General features: G+C 40.1%; 1 protein-coding gene across 1 annotated transcript in view; it reads left to right on the forward strand.

Annotated features, from left to right (window-relative positions):
- EYS (EGF-like photoreceptor maintenance factor) overlaps positions 1–20,154 on the forward strand; it is a 1,472,906-nt gene that overhangs the window by 1,429,931 nt on the left and 22,821 nt on the right. Inside the window, 3 exon segments of the mRNA XM_087856898.1 lie at positions 8,080–8,239; positions 11,860–11,946; positions 11,948–12,027. Of these exon segments, the coding sequence (XP_087713024.1) occupies positions 8,080–8,239; positions 11,860–11,946; positions 11,948–12,027 (327 nt within the window).

Genomic DNA, 20,154 nt, shown 5'->3' on the forward strand with positions numbered 1-20,154 from the left:
ATGAAGGGTATAGTAACTGGCCTCCAAGTGGCCCTCCTAAGAGACACATCCTTCTGTAGTCCCTTCCCACACTGAATAGGACTGACCCTATAAATAATAAGATAGTCTGTAAATGACAACTTGTGACTTCAAAGCTAGCAAAAAGTCATTAGCACTTATTCCTTCCTTAAATTGTGAGATTTAAGGATTAAATGATTTTATCCACTGGGCGCTTTTAATAATGGTCAGGCTCTATTTTCTATAGTCCTTCTGGCGGTTGTACAGACCACAAATTTGCAGGTGGCAATCCGGAAAGCAGAGGAACCTATTATGAGTCCATAATAACAATAAATGATTATTATTGCCTTGAACCATTAAGGTCTGGAGTAATTTATTATGCGGCAATAGGTAACTAATACTAAGTAATAGTAACTAGCCAGATAATTGAGGAGAAGTAGTTCTTATTAGAACGGAGCTAATTTAGGAGCACCTGGGTGGCTCAGTTGGTTAAGCATCTGCTTTCAGCTCAGTTCGTGATGGAGGGTCCTGCTCAGCGGGGAGCCTGCTTATCCCTCCCCGTCTGCCTGCAGCTCCCCCTGCTTGTGCTCTGTCTCCCCCTGTCAGATAAATAAATAAAATCTTTTTTTTTTTAAGATTTTATTTATTTATTCGACAGAGATAGAGACAGCCAGCGAGAGAGGGAACACAAGTAGGGGGAGTGGGAGAGGAAGAAGCAGGCTCATAGTGGAGAAGCCTGATGTGGGGCTCGATCCCATAACGCTGGGATCACGCCCTGAGCCGAAGGCAGACGCTTAACCGCTGTGCCACCCAGGCGCCCCATAAATAAAATCTTTTAAAAAAAGAACTGAGCTAATTTAAATGCAAGATAAATAATAGAAATTAGAAATATCACCATTTTACAACCATCAGGGAAAATAACGGCTGCTTGAATCATTTAATGAAAGGTTGATAGAAAACTGTATAATGGTTGGATCAAGCTAACACCACTTGAACCAACTGCCCAGTCATAAGTAAATGTGGAGCAAGCATGACCTGCCTCCTGGGTTGCCCGTACCTACACAGTACCGCCTCTAACACAGTGAAAGCCTGAGCATGAAGCCTCTATGTCCACAAGACTCTGAAAAATCAGGGCAATAGATGAAAACAAATTAAATGATATTATAAGGGCATAAACAACCAAATCTAGAATATGGTAAATTCTACTGGACAAACAATACAAAAAGAATATGGATGGAAAGAAATGCAGAGGGAGAATTTTTATCTGGGTAACAAGCCGTAAGACACATACTCTGCAGATTCTTCTGGAACTTATTTGGATCCTGATAACTGTCAAAAAAAACACACAAAAAAACCAAAAACCCAACAAAGAAACTTTCTTTGAGATAATCATAGTTTACTGAACACAAGAATTATATGATCATGAAGCATTAATGTTATTTTTGTTGGTTATGATACTAATATTTGATTGAGGGTTTTTTTAAGTTCATTACCTGTTAGTGATATATACTGAAGTATTTACAGATAAATGGGATTTACTTCAAAACATTTTTTCCAAAAAAGAAAAAGAGTAGACAAAGAAACAAATGAAACTAAAGAGCTAAAAATCATTTGAAACTGGTTAAAGAGGTTGATTAATACTATTTTTTCTACTTTTGTATATATTTGAATTAAAGAATAGTACATATAATATACATTTTGTCTAATTTGTAAAATTCATAAAGCATAAAATAAAGTATAACATGATTCTACCACTTAGAGATAACTACTTTTAAAATGGGGGGGGTATTTTATTCCAGTTTTTCCTCACTTTCCGTTCTCAGCTGCCAAAACTCTGCAAATCCATTATTTGATGCCGCCTGTGGAAAATGTGTTTGAAGGATGTAAATTCCAAAAGAAGTTTATGCTTTCTGTTCCTTTATTAAAGTAGCAAGAAAATAACAGTCAGAAGTGAGAATTCAGTGTTGATTTTAGCAAGCCTCCCTATTACTGTGGTTTAAGGGGAGTATCTTTTCTCCCCTGCTCTTTGTGTAGCTCAGATGTCAGTGGCTTTCTCCCAGACCCGGAGAGCTACATACACCGCGAAGGTCCAAAGATGTTTCCAAGGTTAATGCAGATTCCGGGAGGGCTGGGTAATCTCTCAAAACCTTCTCTGGTTCCATGTCGCCCTTCTACCCATACAGACTCGACCCCATACAGTGTACGCCTCAAAGTGACAACTTATTTGATTTCTCCTAAATTAACAAAACCATTCATGCTTCTAGATTAGACGGTTTATACTGGTGCAGCGGGAGGGGGTGCATTGCAGCTACAGAAGGGAACTGTTTATTCTATGGCCACCTAGACAACTTTCCACCTGTGTTTGGTCATCCCACCCCTGCAGAATAAATACAGGGCCGCGCCGCTTCACTTAATCTTTGTCTTCTTGTCATTGCTTCGTTTTGCTCCAACTGACTCTCCCGGTTGGAACAAACCAGATTTCCCTTCTGGCCCCAGGCAGAGCGATTTAGCTGTCTTCTCTTTGTAGTCCAGGCTCATGCTCACATTAGTGCTCCCAGGGCCCACCATCTACTCCAAGAAGCTCGTGTCAATAGTTTCCCAAAGACGATTCCCTCACTAAGAGAAGTTGAGTCCAACTGTTAACATAAACAGTGTTTCGGCCCTTACACTTGGAGGACAGAACCATTAGGACTGGGGCCCACAGACAACTGCCAGTACTTTTATTAGCAGGTAGAGTAGCTTCTTCTCATCCTTCTACACTCCGTGAGGTGTCGTCAAAGAGTTTGGTGAGTGATGTCACCAGCGAGGAAGGGAGGGCTGGGGGAAACTCAGCAGGTGGCACGGGTATGGCCGCCCTTCCCAGCAGGCATGTTCAGTCCTGGCATCACAGTCAGGTACAGCGAGGGTCATTTGTTGGGAGTACTTGTCTGCATGTTTTTCAAAGGCTCGAATCTTGAGCATGTCATTTGATATCCAGTAAATTTTGGCAGATAAAATGATATCCATCATATCACACTTACCTTATTCTCCCAACTTATTACTGAAATGGAAATAAATCATAAAGGAAAGCAAACCAACACAGAATGAAGCCATTCAGCACAACAGATGGTCTAAGGAAGAGATTCAGGTATGTTTCTCTTTTCCCTCGAATAGCAGAGAAGTAAGTTGTCTATGCAGAAGTGGAGCCCGTTAAGCTGTGACCCTCTATTGCTAAATAACATGCACGAATTCCATTATCCACACGAGTTTATTATCACATTCCATAGATTTCATTTTAAGTACTGTATCTGTGGTTTTGCTTGTGCACAGAAAACCCATAAATCTGTAACCACAACTTTCTTACAGATCCAGCTCAAGCTAAATTTTCTCCAAAGACTTTTTCTTTTTTCTTTTTTTTTTAAGATTTTATTTTTAAGTAATCTCTACACCCAACATGGGGCTCGAACTCACAACCCCGAGATCAAGAGTCACGTGCTCTACCGACTGAGTCAGCCAGGCGCCCCCCTCCAAGAACTTTTTCCTTCTGTACTCATCTCACAATGATGATTCTCATAATTTGCCCTAATCAGCCTCAACACATATAAAAGACTCTCTCTTATGCAAAGTGTTAAGAATCTATGTGCTAAACTGAAAAATTTGGTTGGGGGGTTATATTTCTCTACATCTCTGTTTTTTAACTGCACATTGAAAACTAATAATTGCATTTACCTCGGAGGGTTACTGTGCTAAGTATTAAATGAGTTACTAGCTACAAAGTACTTAACACAGTGCCTGGCACTAAAATGAGGCCCTAATAAACTTTGAATAGTATATTTTACATTTATCATCTATATTTCATACGAATAATTTGTTGTAAATAAATTATCATAAAACCCTTGGGAGGCAAACCCATGTTTTCTGCTTCGTACACACCTGGTAACAATGAAGAGGGGTGCACGGTCTTTCTCCTTTGCTGAATATTTAGTAAGCGAGTGAATGACGTGTAAGTGATATTCAGATACAGAATATTAAATCTTCCATCATCTCATTTTCAGTTAACTTTTATATGTCAACGTTCACCCTAAACTTCAGAAGTCTTAGAATTGCCTAATTACAAGAAAATTAAATTCTTCGTGTTGAATATCTCTTATAACATGAAAAAATTAATCCATAGATGTTTCTGAGCTATAAAATTGGCAATAAAACCCAGTTTGTCTGCAATTTAGAAATTTAAATCAGTTTCATTCTAAATGCACAGACGTAAAATAATTAACTATATTAGTAAGATACTCCAATACTCCACTCTCGATTGCCATCATGACCAGCTCTTACCCATATTTCTCACGTGCCTAACACTTTCTTCTGTGTTATCATCTCTCCATGTTTAGAGGCGGAAGAACCCACAAACTATTCTTTATGTATTAACAATTGAGGATAGTTAACATTCTTGGAATGGACTTGAGAGAACAGTTCTATGTATAATATCAATGATTCCTCAGGATTGTTTGAATAGTCTTGGCTTATATAATAGGTGCTTCAGCCATTTGTCTGCTGTTCTACTTAATCACAAATCTGTCTTGGGTCCTCACCTCTTATCAAGTTGAAGAGCCATGTCACTAGAGACTTAAAGGAAAAAAGCCCTTTTATCACCTCCTGTCACCTCCAACTCAGTGTAGCTAAAAGAAGATTTTTTTATGTTTCCATTGATCTATATTCTCCAGACGTCCCTGTTCCCAGTCATGGCACCATACCCTTTCAGTCATTTAATTTTGAAACCCCAAAGATTTCCGTAGATTGAGACCTAGAGCAGCAGTTAAACGCGTGGACTCCCTCAGCCACAAATCGCCATGCAATTTGCTTAACTTCTCTGTTCCTCACGTTCCTCCTCTGCAAAATGAGGATGATAATAGTATCCTCCTAATAGGATCGTAAGGAGAATTAAGTGAATTAATACATTGAAAATGCTAAGGAGAATGCCTGCACACGGTAAGCCTCGGGAATGTTTGCTGCTACTATAATCTTTCATCTTCCAAACCCACATTTACCAGATGTTTGTGGCATCTGCTTCCACCGCTCCATCCTCAAAGCCATTTCCCTGCTCAGACCTCTGCATCCATCCACTTCCCTGTGCCCCGGCCATGACTCATTCATTTACTTATTTATTCCCCAGATGTTCAGAGAAAAATTACTATATTCCAGGAACTGGTTTAGGCCCTGGGACTACAAAAGAGGGCCAAACAGACCTGATCTCTGCCCCCATGCAATTAATGATCTAGTGCAGGGGTCAGCACACTGTGGCCTGTGGGCCACCTCTGATCCATCACCTGGTTTTGTAGGTAAAGTTGTATTGGGGTACAGCCACTTCCGTGCACTGTGGATTGGCTGCGGCTGCTTTCGCAGTTGGCGGGGTTGTTGCAACAGAGTCCGCATGGCCACAAAGCAAACTGCGTACTGCCAAAGTTTGAGCGCCTGTTCTAATGGTAAAAACAGTCTACGGCCATACCACCTGAATGCCCGCAATCTCGTCTAATGGTAAAAATACAGTAAGATCTGGGGCGCCTGGGTGCCTCCGTCAGTCAGGTGTCTGACTTCTTGATTTCGGCTGGGTTCATTATCTCAAGACTGGGGGACCGAGCCCCATGTCAGGCTCCGCGCTCAACGGGGAGTCTGCTTGGGATTCTCTCGCCCCCTCTCCCCACTCACTCTCTCTAAGTGAATAAATAAAATCTTTTTTAAAAAAATAGTAAGATCCCACTAAAGTTGAATTTACATCACTAGAGAGTTTATTGTTACACCGTGGGGTCATCCTATACGTACCAAATTAATATTTTTAAAATATGCCTCATCAGTCACGTCATTCCCCATGTTGAACTCTCTTGGGGCACCTGGCTGGCTCCATGAGTAGAGCATGTGGCTCTTGGTTTTGGGGTTGTGAGTTCGAGCCCCACACTGGATGTAGAGATTAATTAGAAATTTTTTTTAAAAATCTTTGAAAAAAAGTTGAACTACCTCAGCCTGTTATTCAAAGCCCTTGAGCTCAAAGCTCCTCTTCCAGCTTAATCTTCTACTGCCCTTTCCTCTCGAGGCACTCATTCCTGCAGGCAAATCTCACTTCAGAAGCCTGCCCCGAACTCACTCACGAAAGTTGCTTAGGTGTCCTTCCCACGGGCTCCCACAGTATTCATCTTAGCACTCGTCCCATTGTATTTAAATGGTCTGCTGATGGGGCACCGGGGTGGCTCAAGTCAGTTAAGCGTCTGCCTTCGGCTCAGGTAGTGATTCCAGGGTCCGGGGATGGAGTCCTGAATCCGGCTCCTTGCTCAGCAGGGAGCCTGCTTCTCCCTCTCCCGCTGCAGCTCCTCCTGCTTGTGCTTGCTCTCTCTCTTTCTCTGTCAAATAAATAAATAAAATATTTAATTGTCTACTAACTAATCTGATCTTCTCAGGAAGAGCAACTCCTTGAGGCCAAGAATGGGGCCTTCCGTGTTGTGGAATGCTCAGTGCTAAGCACGGTGGCAGGCACTTAGCTTGTAAAAACTGATGGCAACAGACATTCTTTAAATGAGTGAATGTCTACCTCTCTTTGGGGTTTTTTTTCCTGTTTTTTTCCACTCTATGGACACCCCACCTCACACACATGCCTCTCTAAAACCGATTTTTCCTCAAGGAAAGTAGTAAATATGGGATTAAAGGAAGAAATGTTAATGAATTAATTTCAAGGCTTAGAAAAATATTGTCATCCAAAGTGGAGAATAAAGAATAAAGATTTGAGACTTTTTATTATCTACCTTTCACAGGGTGCTAAAGAAGCCAAGGAAGGACCAGAAAGAAAAATTTGATTTGCATAAAATCATTATGATGAAAACATCTCTTAAAATATAATGTGAGAAAGTAGTATATGGTATTTGAATATAATTTTTTAAATCTTCAAACGTAAAGCTAATTGCTTCAGACCTAGAAATTCTGAGAAGAATCATATGCACATTTATTTTATTTAAGATTTATTTTTCAAATAAGTTTATAACATCTGTATTATGTTTAGTGTAATTTAAGCTTTATTTAATATAAAAATAAATATTTTACTATTGTCATGTTTGTCTATAAAGCAATGAGATTTTGTGCTTAGCTTTTGTCAAATTGATAAAAATGACCCACTAGATGGCGCAATCATCATTAAAAAGTAACGATATTAGAGTTTTGTTTTTACATAAAAAATTCTTATACCTTTATTTCTTTTATGAAATTGGTAAGATAGTCTATTTTTGGTTCAAGTTTTTTTTATTTTAGAATTAATTTAAGAAGAAATCTGTCAATTTGGACAGAAGGAGAAAAGCAAATTTATTTTTTAAAAAAATACCATTTACAGGAAAACAGCCAAAAAGGTATTTAATGCGTATCATGCCTTCCCTATGTCAAAAAGCAGTTGGAAAGGCACCTTGTGCCAGCCCGGGAAGGCTCTGCACACACTCTGCATTCCTGAATTCTAAACTCCATTGTACAAAACACCACTTGAAACATGTATCAAAACCATCCAGCCAAAGCAGTTTTTCAAATCTCAAAGTCCACGGATACATTTAGAAGGATGCACACAGTGGAATGCCTGTGCTGACCTGGGTCCCCGCGGGAGGACAGCAGTGTCCCACATGAGGCATCCCTGTGCGGGGGCCATCCTAGGGAAAGCCGCAGGTGAGGACTGTGAGCCAGAAGACGGTCTATTTTTGTAGAAAAGGTCTTTACATATTTCATACTCTTTATGCTCTTCAAACAATAAGTCAATATGTGATTTTGTAACAGATTAAGTCTGTATTTTATTACTTTCCATTCTGGAGAAACTTATGCAACTTTTCAAACTTTTTTTTGCACAAATACTAACTTAGATACAATTATCATATAAATTTTCTTTCATCAGGACTCCGCTAAACACCCTATTTAATGAAATGGCAATATCCTCAGACACTGTTGTTTGCTTTTTTACCATTCTATGTATGTACCTAGGCCTCTAAGTTCCAAATAGGCAAGAGTTTTTGTTTTGAAAACCCCCAGCACCAAAGTCTCACAGCACGTTATTGAACGTGTGGCGGTAATGTAATCTTGTCCCCTGAGTTACTCCCCTGCTGGGTTTTGGATCTGGCAGCACTTCTCTGCGCCACTTGGTTCCTCAGCATATGCAGCCCATGGTGCTTTCCTCCAGCATACCTCACCTGTGCCGAGGCCAGAGCTCACTCCTTACACATCTTCTGCCCGTCCCTTATGACCTACGACAGTAAGGCACGCATAGTAAATACTAAAGAAAAAGAAAAATTTTAAGTTGATAAAATAAATTTTGGTGAGGCATAAATATGATTAGATTGCCAAATAATATAGGAAAATATAGGAGTTTAAAATGAATCTGTTTCTGGTAAATATTATAGGCAAACACTAAATCATTTTATTTGAAGAAATAATTACTGGGTCAATAAAGAACAAGAAGCCTATACAATATTTCGTATTTTTGAGTATATACACATCTGTTATTTTAGGAGCATTCTCATTCACAGATGATGGGAATGTAAATTGGTACAGTTATTATGGAGGGCAGGCTGGACTATGTGTCCGAAGCCTAGAAGTCATGATGATATTTAAATTTATGCAAAGGAAATGGTCAAGATGTGCACAGAGATTTAACTACAAGAGTTTTACCACTGTTGTTCGTAGACAGTAGAAAATTAGAAACATAATATCCCACAAGAAACTGTAAGAATAAAGTATATCCTATCAGTTCAGTGAAACAACATTCAACCCTTGAATGTGAGGTTGTGGAAGAGACGTTAATGACTGTACAATAAGGAGTTCTGTTTGGGGAACTATGGGGGATTATACATCTTGAATGACCTTCCCAAATAAAAACGTTGAAATCCGAATAAAATATAAAGTGTATACATTCAGAACACTGTTACCTGAAGTGAAAACAACACATCTAAGATTCCAAATGAAACGAAGACAAGACTCTCGAAAGTAAGCATCAAAGTTGACTTTTGCCCTGAGTTCCTGCTAAAACGCGAAGCGTGTATGAACTTACCCTTTAAAGGCTGCACAAGTTACAGGGGACCTGCTTTAAGGCTACAGACTGCCTGAGGTAGGGGACCTAACAGCAGACTCCTCAGAGGCCTGGGACTCCTAAAAGCCACACAGTCAGCAAAAGAAAAGTGAACCTTATTTTAGCCAAGGAGAAAGCAAGGAAATGTGCCTGTCTTGAACTTGGGATTAATCTGAAGGGGAAGACGTACAAGAGCAAAGAGCTAAGAACAGCCAGGACACTCCCGAACAGAGAGACCAGATAGCAGAGCTTGCCGTTCTGGTTACCAGGACCTATTAGAAAACAGGAAAAATTAAGACAGCGGGAGCCTTGGCACAAGGTTAGACAGACTGATGGAACAGGATAGAGAGAGACAGGACAGTGCACCCGTGGACAGGGCTCATGAGTGGAAAAGGATGAACTCGTCAATGCAGAGAACTGAAACTATTGGTCATCCATATGGAAAACTGGAATTGGATCTCTAACCCCACACCCAACACAAAAAATAATTTCAGATGTATTAAGACTTAAATGTAAAAGGAAAAAATTATAATCCGAGGAGACAACATAATAATTTTCTGACCTCGAAATAAGGAAAGCTTTCTTAAATAAGTCATTAAAAATGCAAACCATAAAAGAAAACGTTGAAATTTCAACTACACAAAAGATAGGGACTTCTGTTCATCAGGTTATATGGTATTGACAGTTAAGGCAGTGGCTCCATGCTTCAACATGGCTGAATCCCAAAAATGTAATCGTGAATGAAAGGCCGTTAGTATCACTACATTTATATAATGTTTTAAGAAAAGGAAAACTAAAAACTCTGTTTTCTTCTAGGAGTTTTACAGTTTCAGGTCTTACATTTAGTTCTTTAATCCGTTTTGAGTTAATTTTTTTAAGTGGTTAAAATAGGAGTCTAGTTTCATTCTTTTACATGTAAATATCCAATTTTCTCAGCATTTTGAATGTTAAAATTTGCTTATAGGAAGTAGTGGAAAGATATATGCCAAGTGCTAAAAAAATGTCAGCCTCACCATGGTCAGAAGTTACAAGTGATTTTGATTTTCTTCTTTTGGTTTAATCTTCCCTAATGTTTCTATAAAGTGATAAAGGTGGTTAATAATGTTTGTAGAAAGGGTGTTCATTGTCCTTACTTCCCCCTCCACGTGGCATATAATGTGCCCCGTGTTGATACTGACCGATATCGTCATGGACTGGTTGAAACATAGTGCGGACTGCATGAGCTGCCTTGAAACCTCAGAGTCTGTGAGGATTCTTCCAGCCTAAAGAAAAAAGAGAACTGAAGATATTTCTGTTTTCTACCTGTCTTATCTTGACTTGCTCACTTTAGGAATTATACTATCGGTGATGCTTTCAACAACCCCAGCAGTGCTGTTGATGTCGTTGGTGTCTGTAGTTTGCCATGAAGTAAAAACCATTGTAATGAACTGAGGCCAAATCAGCTTGACTCTGGACTCGTGGATGTATTCATAAAGTAAATTTATTTTTGTTTCTCACTGTCTGTTTAAACCTGCTTAGGAGTTATCCTTTTCTTGGACCCGGATTAAAACATGGGGGGTCCATTGAATTTTCTGCTTCAGCTTAACTAATAGACGCTTCAATTTGCAAATACACTTTCAGCTCATTAATTCAAAGGGGCCACTTCAAAATACTAACAACACTTCACTTTCCATGACTGTTGGCCTAGACTCAGCCAGGGCTGACCACGTGAGCAGCAGGTCTCCGAAGAGCTGTGATCTGCTCCTGCGGCCTTTTCCCAGGCCAGTGGTTTCTGACTCGGCGCCACACACCATGTCCTGGAATGGACGTCCTTGACATTGTCTGATGGTTTAGTGTTCCCTGGGCCTGGCAGGGATGAAAAGTAACCCTTTCTCTCATATGCCCTTGGTATATAGGTTTGCCAGATTTGCGGGGGTGGGGGGAATACAGGACACCCAGATAAATTTGAATTCCAGATAGGCAACAAATAATTTTTAGTATATCTCAAATGTTGCTTATCTGAAATTCAAACATTGCGTGGGACATACTGAAAAATTATTCATCGTCCATCTGACGTTCGGACTTAATCAGATGCCTTACATTTTATCTGGCATCTCTACATTTAGTGGGTCCATCGCTCTCCTGTTGGGCTGCCCGCAATATCACTCTCTAAATCCAGACAGTCTGTTTCAAAATGGGATGTCCCCGTGAGCTCTCTGATTCTGCCCCAGCCCCATACTAACTGCCTCTCACTGCTGAGGTCTCTTCAGCTACCAGGATACCCTCTGGGCAAGATCCCTTCTGTCTGTCCCCGAGCTGGTCCTAACTGAGAGTGCCACACCCATCCCTGGCATTCACTACCATTTGCCTCGCTTCTGGAGGGGTTCACAGTTCCTTTTGCAGCCCCAGGAGCTGGACCTACGTGTCCACCAAGGTGAGGGAGCAAGGATCAAGCTGGATTTCTTTCGTGTAGGCTCAAGGTTAGGAGGCAGCGACTCTGTTCACAGCCTCTCCCTTGGTGGTGATGTCAGGCAGGGAGAGGGGCTTCCAGTGCTGTTTTGTCCAAAGAGATGATTCTCTGAAGTCTCCAAGTTCCATGTGCTGAACCCCTTTTAATTTTTTTATGTGGAGTCCAGTAATCCTATAATCAGTTATCAGCTCTCCCTTCGACAGGCTAGCTCTTGGTAGTTTGAATCACAATTCACTTTGATGTACAAAATCTTTTCTATCTGGGAACCTTGGTCAAAACCGCCAAGTTAACATCAGCAAGTGTATATGCATCTCTGTTCAAGTGCTCAAACCGTGTGACCTTCTTACTCAACCTACAGCTGTGACTGTCCCACTGGGTGGAAAGGAGAATTCTGCACAGAGACCATTTCCACCTGTGACCCTGAACATGACCCTCCCACCACTGTAGAAAGGAGCAACTTGTGTTTCATTGCCTCATGGATACACCTGTTATTGTCCTCTGGAAACCACTGGAATCTGTGAACAAGGTAAGGCAGAATTTCATGTTTTGATTGTTCACAAATTAAGTTTCCTTTTGGAAAAGTAAAATGAAAAATATATAGTAATCCTCAACTTGCGTCAGATCTGTATTTCCGCCACAGTACAAGCACTCTACAGGGTGGGAAGGAGTGGGCAGAATAGGGCAGTGTTGTTCGAGCCATCATAAATAGAGGTGAGCCAAAGTCATTTCTCTGCTGTGCTCCTTGTAGCCTAATAGCATAAACTCGTCTTCATGGACTACCACTCAGCTGACACTGGCAGGAGAAGGAATGCGGTTCTCTGCTGCCTCTCATCCCCAAACTGCAAGCGAGAACTCCATGCTACATTTCATGCTTCCGTCTCCTCCTATAACTTCCCTGACCACCTTACCCTATCCCTGCCCTTACAGGCAAGATTGATGAGAGGGGTAATAAAACGCTGCCATCCGCAAATCTCCTCAATCACACCACAATCCTCTGCTAAAGCTCTGGGAACCCTCGAGCAAGAGAATCCCTAAGGTGAACAGTGACCACCAACACAAGGTCTAAAGGGGGACATTGTAACATGAGTCTATGGAGAAAATCAGGAAAGCATATGCTGTTGAATGTCTCAAGTTCTGCATCTTCCAAAAAATCAATGCTTCAGATTTCATTTTGTCATATATCATGTAGTTCTAAAAATCACAGCAAAATTCGTATAAAAGAAGACCTCCATAACACCATGCTCAGAGTCCTAAAACTTCAGCTGTGTAACAGGCACAGTTGTGTTACTCTAGGGCTGATGGAATGGCCTGCGTGAAGCCGCCCCTGCCCAGCCAGTCAGGATCCAGGGGCACAATCCAAGTGGGTCCTGCTCCTGCTTCAGTTTGCCGCCACCTGCTGGCTGCTGTCCTTTCCAGTTTAAGTATCAGTAGGGATGATTCTGGGTCTTGGGGCCGGCTGGGACTTCAGAACAGTGGCAGGGAATCCAAGAAACTCGTGGTTAAGGAATCTCAAGAGATTAAGCCAGAAAATAGGGGGTCATGGAGTTTTACCTGCTATCTCCTGGCTCCTGAGACGGGGTGATCTACTATTACTCTCTCCCCCCCACCCTCCATCTGGAAGGTAGAGCTGTAGCCTCTACTTTGTGTGGGAACAGAGGCTAGTGTAGGAGTACAGGAGCCAATCACCAACTGGGTTCGATGCACCTTTACATAATTTCCGGGGGCTACTGTGAATGTCGTGTATGTGTGGTGAGAACAAACTTAATCTCTCTCACGTCACTTTTTCAAATACACTAATGCAAACATTTTTTCTCCTATATTCTTTGAGACTCTATGTGTGTTTAACTCCTCCAAAAGTCAAAAGTGTTGATAAATGGGAGACATTGGAGGTTTAAAATACTAGTGATTTAGTGACAGGAATTTTAATCATGTCATAAGGTGTGACTGTGAAATAATGAGACAGAGTTTTGTGTCTGGCTTATTATGAAAATCAGTCTTTTTCATAACGACATTAGAGACAGATCTTGATCTTTAAAAAATGGCAGTTCTTAGTTCTTGGAATATGCCACATTCCATCTTGGAATTGGGATTTTTCTCATACTCTTTCCTCTGCCTACAATGTTCTCATCTTCCCCTCCACACTCAGTGAACACTTATTTTTCCTTCAGATTCCAACTCAGACCTCACTTCTTTAGGGAAGCCTTCCTGAGTTCTCTGTCAGCGAGCTGAGGGCAGTGGTGTGTTTATCGTTGTTGAATCTCCATCACCCATCATATAGTGCAGAGGAAAAAAATCTGGTATATATGTTTCAACTTACTGGTTCTAACATAATAAAAACTGATTGTAATAGTTTTCAAGAAATAGGTCTTGACTATAGTGAACAGCAAAGTACTCAAAATTTTACCAAGATGGTGCGCCTCTGTTACTCCCAAAAAGATAGCTATTAGCAACTGAAAGAAATAATAGGACAATTTAACATAGGGCTAGTGACTGTAACAATAATGCAAGCTAGATTTTTGAAGCTTAAGAGCTCAAATGATGAAAACCTGGGGGATTAACCAGAATTTGTGTGTGTGTGTGTGTGTGTGTGTGTGTGTGTGTAAATAAATGATACTGGTATGTATATAAATAGATTATATAGGGAGATGGCAGCTAGAGATGACAGATGATAGACAGATGATAGGTAGATAGAGAAAGAGAGAAATGGTGACAGCAAAATAAAGAGCAGATAGCACCCGGGCGTCTGAAACCAGGCTGCAGTGCACTCCTGCATCTTGCCAATGGCTGCATTTTTCTTATTCCCAGACAGCTTGTTCCCAATAGACATCATAACCAATACCATCGTTGAGGCCACATCATTTCTACTCAGTTATGGGCACCTAGGATGTAGAAGAAATACCTGGGGTTCAATTCACCTTCATTGTACTTATAAACTGGTATAAAAATCATCAATGAATTCACTACCAGCAACCTTAAACTCACAAATGTCTAACTAATAAGTCCTCTTTTCCCTTCTTCCTTTCTACTTCCCCATTCCAAGAAACCTTAAGTCTTAGAAGGAAAATTAATTTGACTGTGCATGGAACCCCCTACTTACAGCTTTCACACCTACCGGGTTTTATGACCATCTTTCTTGTAAATAAGCCCCACCACCAACGAGAATCAAAACTCATGTTTATAATCTCTGAATGACAAGAACAGGATGCAATTGATTGGCAGACCTAATGATGCTGGAGAGGGGAGGGATGGTGATAGGGTGTCACTTGCCTCGAAATACAGCCAAGCATTAGTAACCTTTGTTCTTCTCTCCTTCCCTTGGAGCACAGCTTATAATATGGAGTATTCACTAATGTATTAAGATCGTTTACTGCTTCCAGTCCAAGTGCTGGGAACTCCCTGAAGAAGACGGACAGCTGCCCTGCCTCCATAGGAGGAGACAGGCAAACACCATATCCACCAATCAGTGAGGAAAAATACAGATTGAGTTAATGCCAGAAAGGAAATAAAGAGAAAGAGGCAATAAAAAACTCACTGGAAGAGTACATTTTAGTTGGGATGATCAGGAAAGGACTCTGTAAATAGGGGCATTTGAGCTGACATCTACTGAGAATTAGCCATGCGTGAAGGCATGTGGGACAAGTCCTCTAGGCAGAGGCTAAACCTGGCAACAGGATAATAATATTACATATTTTTTTAAAGATTTTATTTATTTATTCGACAGAGATAGAGACAGCCAGCGACAGAGGGAACACAAGCAGGGGGAGTGGGAGAGGAAGAAGCAGGCTCATAGCGGAAGAGCCTGACGTGGGGCTCGATCCCAGAACGCCGGGATCACGCCCTGAGCCGAAGGCAGACGCTTAACCACTGTGCCACCCAGGCGCCCCAATATTACATATTTGATGGAGAGAAAGGCAGCCAGTATTCCCAGAATGGGAGATGGGATTAAAGATGAATTTGGAAAGGCAAGCAGAAGGCAGATCATAGAGAGTCTTGGAAAACATGGTAAAGAATTTTAACGTCATGCTAACAAAATAAGAAGCCTGTGAAGACTGTAAGAAGGAGTCTAAGAAGCAGAAAACTTGCATTCTAATGTTTCTGGTAACTAGTGATTTCATTGCTGCTTTGTCCTTTAAGTCTCTGAGCCTCGATTTCATTATCTGTAAAGCGGCAATACTAAGTGTGCCACCTATTTTCCATCCGTCCCCCCCCCCCACTTCCTGGTTCTACTCTCACCCCCCCCCCCCACTCTGTACTCCTGAGGCCCTCTCAGAGGATTGCAGCAATGGGCTCCCCCTCAGTCTGCCTCCAGTTGAGTTTAGCCAAGGAAGTCACCAACAGGCAATCAGAGGACAGGAGAGGAAGACAGAGTATTTATTTCCCTAGATTCCTTGCCACTAGGTCACCAAAATTTACCTTTACCCAAGGACTGTTCAGAGATCCTCACCTACCCCAGCTTTAGGCCTAGGAGTGGAAACAGCTTCCCATTGAGACTAACCGCAGGGCAACACCCTGTCTCCTGTAGTTTCCCTAAACCCTGCCCACATCTTTGTAAACGGTATTTTCATTTCCTTATCTTCAAACTACCCTATATGAGCATACCATCTGTTCACTGCCAGGACCCTCATTGATATAATAAGTATGACTTTCCCTACCTTACAAAATTCATAGAAGGTAATGTATATAAAAGTTCTTTATTAAGTATGAAGTGCTATAAAATATAGAGGATTATTTTCTCCTCTTGTTCTCAAGATCCCAAACTCAGACAAACACTCTTAAGAAAATAATTCAGCTGTATTATGAACTAAATATACATCTTGGTATAGGGAGTTCTAGGAGTGTAGAATCATGGGAAATTACCAATCATCTTCCAGTCCAAGAGTATCAGTTTATAAATGAGGAGACTAATGCTCAGAGAAATTAAATAATGTACCAAAGGTTTCAGAATCAAGTTTCTGGATTCTCCATCCAATTATTAGTAGTTGCTTAATAATTAGTTAATAAATATAAACACAGCAGATCATCAGTGAGTGCACTAACACTCTATTTCTAGATCTTAGCAGTCCCTTATAATAGGCACTCCATAACTAAATATAGCATAGGAACTAACGATGTAGAGATAACGTATCTATCAACAACCATCATACTCCAGTTATCCAGGAAAACCTAATAAAAGGGCAGTATAATCATTAAAATTCAAATAACTTCAAAACTAGGTATTTAAGTGAGTCATCAAAGGCTAGGATTGAAAGGAACCTTAAAAGTCACTTAATCCCAACTCTTCTATGTTGAAAGAGGTCAAAATCAAAACTCTGGGTTAGTGGGACTAAGAATTTAAGCCTTCACACTGCCAATTCAGTGAGTTTCCCAGGACACTCTATTGTTTATACTTCATAATCAAAATATGAAAACTACCAGTCAAATGAAATAAGTGGAAACCGGTGCATCCTGTGGCATGCAGAACTGGTTAATAAAATACCTCCGTCCCAGTATTTTAAGTAGTCTTACGTATTTTAAGTGTATGTACGTATCTGAGAAGAGGGTGGCTGGGGGAAATTTTCTATCCCAGTGTTACAATTTAAGTGGTGAAATTTGACTTTGTCTATCCCTTACTCTTAAGATGTCTGACTGATGGGGGAAAAGTGATCTTTCAAGTCCCTTAAAGCATTTACCTATAGCTGACAGAAAAATCCATTTAAGGACAAGAGGAGAATTCCTGACTGGTATATCTTTTCTTCTCACTATGGCCTCACCCCAAATTCCTTAGGAATTCCACTGAGGTACGGTGCTGTGGTAAGGAAAATATCAACAGACCACTTGAATTGGATGGCTTTCAGGGTCACGGCCACCAAAAATGATTCAAAATATCTGAGCCTAGTTCCAGAAGTGCAGGAATCCAGTGTTCACAGTGTCTGGCCCAGGAACCAGTTCAGATGTGTTTTTTTTTAAACACCCAAGGGCCCTAACCCGGCTTTAAAAATTAAACTGAAGCTGCAGAAGGGTGGTCAGCAAGCAATGGCATCTGGGTTTGACAGTTCACAGGACTATTGATCTTAACCTAAAAAGAAATAACAGGCTAGGGTAAATATTTTGCAATCCAGTTTAGTCATTAAAATATTCTATTTCTAGCAGAACTCTGGTTTACAATTTTTTTGCAAGACAGACAATATGCCCAGTTTCTTTTCTCATACACTCAAAGCTTGTTCGTTTGCTCTTTTTTTCTGTTGTAGCTGCATTTCCTGTTAGAATCTATGGTTTACAACTACGCATATAACCCTTACTGAATCATAAAATCTCTCCTCTCGATTTATTTTTCCCACATTATTGGTAAATTGCCTTTTTCTTGGAATATTTTTATACCATTAAATTTTAGTTATTGCATATTTTGACATTTAGCCAAATGAGATTCTATAATATGTGTGTTTTTAACTTTTTAGCCTGGAAGAGATTGAAAATGTTTCCATTTTTCTTACATTCCTTCCATCCCCAGTGCGATTTTTCTCCACTCATTTCTCATTCCCTAAGGTAGAGAAACCCACTCACATGCTGGCATTTTGAATGAAACAGGCAAATGTGCAAGCTACTTAGAGAATCTCGATGCAAAGGATACTTTATGGTCCACCTAGCTCGAGATTTTATTGAAATTAATTCAAGCTAATGGAGAAGTTCAGTTCTTCAAGCCTTCCTGACTCGGGATGCTTTCCTGCCAAGTCTTTGGTTTTCTTGATAATAAAGGGTCCACAGCACTTACAGATGGCAATTTCAGGAATGTTTGCCTTATTTTCAGATGCTCCTTTCCAGGTGCATTTAGCTATGTGAGAATAGAGTAGATAATTTACAAGATTTCTTCATAGAAAAAAACATGAATTTTAGTCTTTATTTCCCCTACTTTCAATCCCATCTTGATAATTAGTAAGGATGTGGTTACATATATACTAATCCTCTATCTCTATGAGTTTATAATACTTGTTAAAACCAGATAGGAACTAGCTATAATTCCCAGGAACACACATTTTAGTCCTTTAGTCTTCTTTCTGGGTTCCCCAATACAACCGGCTAAATCGTAAATGAAACTCAGTGAGAAAGTGAATTATATGTAACAATTCCAAGGTCTATATGAACATAAGCTTTTCAAGTGTCTAAAAGAAGAGACGCTGCTGGTGAATCTTAGTAGAAAGAAGCAGACACAACTGCTTTTTCATAACCTTGGACTTTAGGCGAGTAACTTTCCTGAACATCGGGCTTCTCAAGTGTGAAAAGAGAATATGTTGAAATTTCTGTGTGGGGGAAATTTTTGGCCAAAATCCCAGGAGGGCCCATTAGTAATGATTACTAATTTTTATAAGGTAGGAGGAAAGGTTAAAAACTCTTAAGAGACAGAAATCTATAAAAGGTTTTTCTTCAACAAAGTCCTTTTTATTTTCTATTCAAGATGACATTAAGTAATGAACAAAAAGCATTCACATTAAATTTGCTGCTACTACTACTGTTTCCTCCCTTGAAATGTTTCGCGTGTTGAAACTTAAACCCTGTCCCCCCACCTTAGGAAGGCAGGGGAAAAAAAAGTTTGCTTACAATTTCTATGGACAGGGCTTGGTTGCCTCTTCCCCTGAGGCAGGTTTGCCCACCTTTTAATTTGAAATGAATGACAGCGATAGGATCCAACCACAAACTTTCCTTTCGAATTTGGGGAACTAAGAGACAGGCTCCCTCTAGTTTCTAATAGCAATATTGGAAAGTGACAAGCAACTACAAGTTTCATGATCATGAAAGATACAAGATTGCAAAATATTATTTCATTTTCTTCTTTTGTTAAAATCTGTGTAATTTATGTTAGAAAATTTAAAAAGCAAACATTCCTGTACCACGATATTCTAGTGACCAAGGAATATGGCACGGCAAACGGTCAGGAAAGCCGGCTGGTCTGAGAGGCAGAATTGGCTAAGAGTCTCCTAACATACCCTCAGAAAGTCTATGATGGGGAGTCACTGAAGTCAAGAGGCTAGCACAGTGCCTGGCATACAAGAAGTGCTCCATAAATAATCAACCCCCTCCTACAAAGGAAGAAAAAAGTATTAGATTACACTTGTGTTAAATGCAAGCCAGGTCCACATAGACATTTTGATCAATTCTGTTTTTCAAATACGGGTTAGTTTTAAATAGATTCTTAAGTTAAAATATTTTAAACCTCCTAGTTTGAAAAGACAGTAGTTTTCTTGTGTAAAAGATGTTTAAAAATATTTCAAACCATTATGGTCAACATGGTAGACATAAACTTTTCAAAATGACCAAATAAAATATGTTTTAAAAACTCATTCTCTATAGAATATAGCTGATTATTAAATGATTTTAAAAATATATTTATTGAGAAGCCACTCAGGCCACATGAAGAGATCCAAAGCACTGTCAGATAGTGTTGTCCCTCCTTTCAAAGAGCCAATGATTTAAGTGGAGACCAGGCAGAAGTCTGTGAAAATCAAATCAAAATATATAATTTAAATCACAGTTCAGAGAAAAGAGGAAGAATTAACTGCTTTAATTGCTAAACAATGACACAATATGTGCATTATTACCCGGTACTAAGGCCTGAATAGGCAGTAGAAAGCAATGGATTTAAATTAGGTATCAACGCATAGGTAAGATTTGGATAGACTCT

The sequence above is a fragment of the Ursus americanus genome, chromosome 29 (genome assembly GCF_024610735.1).
Source record: "Ursus americanus isolate L20-20 chromosome 29, mUrsAme1.1.p, whole genome shotgun sequence".
Taxonomy (NCBI): Eukaryota; Metazoa; Chordata; class Mammalia; order Carnivora; family Ursidae; genus Ursus; species Ursus americanus.